Source organism: Rhinopithecus bieti, unplaced genomic scaffold (genome assembly GCF_001698545.2).
Source record: "Rhinopithecus bieti isolate Rb0 unplaced genomic scaffold, ASM169854v2 scaffold_12070, whole genome shotgun sequence".
Lineage (NCBI taxonomy): Eukaryota > Metazoa > Chordata > Mammalia > Primates > Cercopithecidae > Rhinopithecus > Rhinopithecus bieti.
In genome coordinates, this window is record NW_016807449.1 from 1,141,927 (window position 1) to 1,143,995 (window position 2,069).

Sequence of the window (2,069 nt, forward strand, 5' to 3'; positions counted from 1 at the left end):
CTGGACTCCTGGGTCTGAGGGAGGAGGGGCTGGGCCTGGACTCCTGGGTCTGAGGGAGGAGGGGCTGGGCCTGGACTCCTGGGTCTGAGGGAGGAGGGGCTGGGCCTGGACTCCTGGGTCTGAGGGAGGAGGGGCTGGGGTCCTGGACTCCTGGGTCTGAGGGAGGAGGCTGGGGCCTGGACTCCTGGGTCTGAGGGAGGAGGGGCTGGGCCTGGACTCCTGGGTCTGAGGGAGGAGGGGCTGGGGTCCTGGACTCCTGGATCCTGTGGAGGAGGGGCTCATGGGCACGGTGTCTGTCTCCTGTCACCCACCACCACCAGGTGCACAGGAAGACCCTGAACCCCGTCTTCAATGAGACGTTTCAATTCTCGGTGCCCCTGGCCGAGCTGGCCCAACGCAAACTGCACTTCAGCGTCTATGACTTTGACCGCTTCTCGCGGCACGACCTCATCGGCCAGGTGGTGCTGGACAACCTCCTGGAGCTGGCCGAGCAGCCCCCTGACCGCCCGCTCTGGAGGGACATCGTGGAGGGCGGCTCGGTCAGTGGCCCCCTCCCCTGACCTTCCCCTTTCCAGGGCCCTGAGCGCCCCCAGGTTGCAAGTCCCCTGCCTTCAGACTTCATAACTTCCTCACTTCTTGTCCCTGCATTTTTCTGTTAAAATGTATCACACTGGGGAAGATTGCAAACTTACAGGCAAGAATAGAGAATGGGCTGGGCGTCATGGCTTGTGCCTATAATCCCAGCACTTTGGGAGGCTGAGGCGGGCAGATCACTTGAGGTTGGGAGTTCAAGAGCAGCCTGGCCAACATGGAGAGCCCCATCTCTACTAAAAATACAAAAATTAGCCAAGCGTGTTGGCACATGCCTGTAATCCCAGACACTCGGGAGGGAGAATCGCTTGAACCCAGGAAGTGGAGGTTGCTGTGAGCAGAGATCATGCCATTGCACTCTAGCCTGGGCAACAAGAGTGAAACTCTGTCTCAAAAACAAAACAAAACAAAAAACAACAGAGAATGATACGATAGACACCCTTCCTCTCCTCGACGTCGCCGAATATTAGCATCAGGCCTGGATCCCATTTTCCAGCCTCCCACCCCCTTCGCCATCGGATGCCTTCCTGCCTCAACCCCATGACTTCTCCCCTCTCACCCCAGACTTCTGACCTTCCAACTTCCTGACTTTTCAAGTTCTGGACTTCTAGAAGCGCCAGTCCCTCTCTAATCTCTGAACTTCTGAATTTTCCCAACCCCTGACATGGGAACTCTTTCATATTCTGACCCTCTGTTTTTTCATGGTCCCTGCCCAAATCCTGATAGCCTGATCCCCCAGGCCTCCACCATCCTGGGATCCCCAATATCCAGACACTCCCCAATTCTCCCAGCATCCAGATGACAGGGCCCAATGGCCTCTTCCTTATTCCTTATGACACCTGCCCTCTGACACCTCGTTGTCCCTGTACCTCCAATCCCTCCCCAGCCCCACTCTTAGTTTCTTGTTGTGTGTGTGTCCTGAGCTCTTCTGCCTCAACGAATCTCAGCTCCTCAACTCTACACCGCCCCCACTCCAATCTGACCTGTGGATTCTACAACATTCCAGTTCTCTGCCAATCTGGGGTAACTGTATGTATGTTATGGGGAGCGTGGCCTTCATATCAGGAGACGACTAGATCTCCTCAAGGTCCTTTCCTTCTCTGAGCCTCAGTTTCCCCATCTGTCCAATGACAGATGTCCAGTTGAGCTCTTCCTGTAGGCTTCTTCATGGTGCTCCCCCCAGTCTTCCGGCTTGGCCCCCCAAGCCCAGCCTTTGGGATTGAAGTGCCCAGTTCCAAGGTCCCTGTTCCCAGGGCCCCGTGGGTTCCACCAGCTCCTACTCCCAGTCATCAGCCGTGACAGCCCCATGCCAGGGCCTTCTCTCTGTATCCATGGTGGCCTCATTCTTGTGCTCACCCTTCTCATTTTCTCTCTCCATCATCATCACTTAAAGTTTTCCTCACTCATTCCACTGATTCGTATATTCTCTCTCTCTCTCTCTCTCTCTCTCTCTCTCTCTCTCTCTCTCTCTCTCTCTC

General features: G+C 55.9%; 1 protein-coding gene across 5 annotated transcripts in view; it reads left to right on the forward strand.

Annotated features, from left to right (window-relative positions):
* SYT3 (synaptotagmin 3) overlaps nt 1–2,069 on the forward strand; it is a 20,787-nt gene that overhangs the window by 11,792 nt on the left and 6,926 nt on the right. For all 5 annotated transcript variants that reach the window (XM_017882247.1, XM_017882248.1, XM_017882251.1 and 2 more), the window contains one exon: nt 321–539. In XM_017882247.1, the coding sequence (XP_017737736.1) occupies nt 321–539 (219 nt within the window). The remainder of the gene's footprint in view (nt 1–320; nt 540–2,069) is intronic.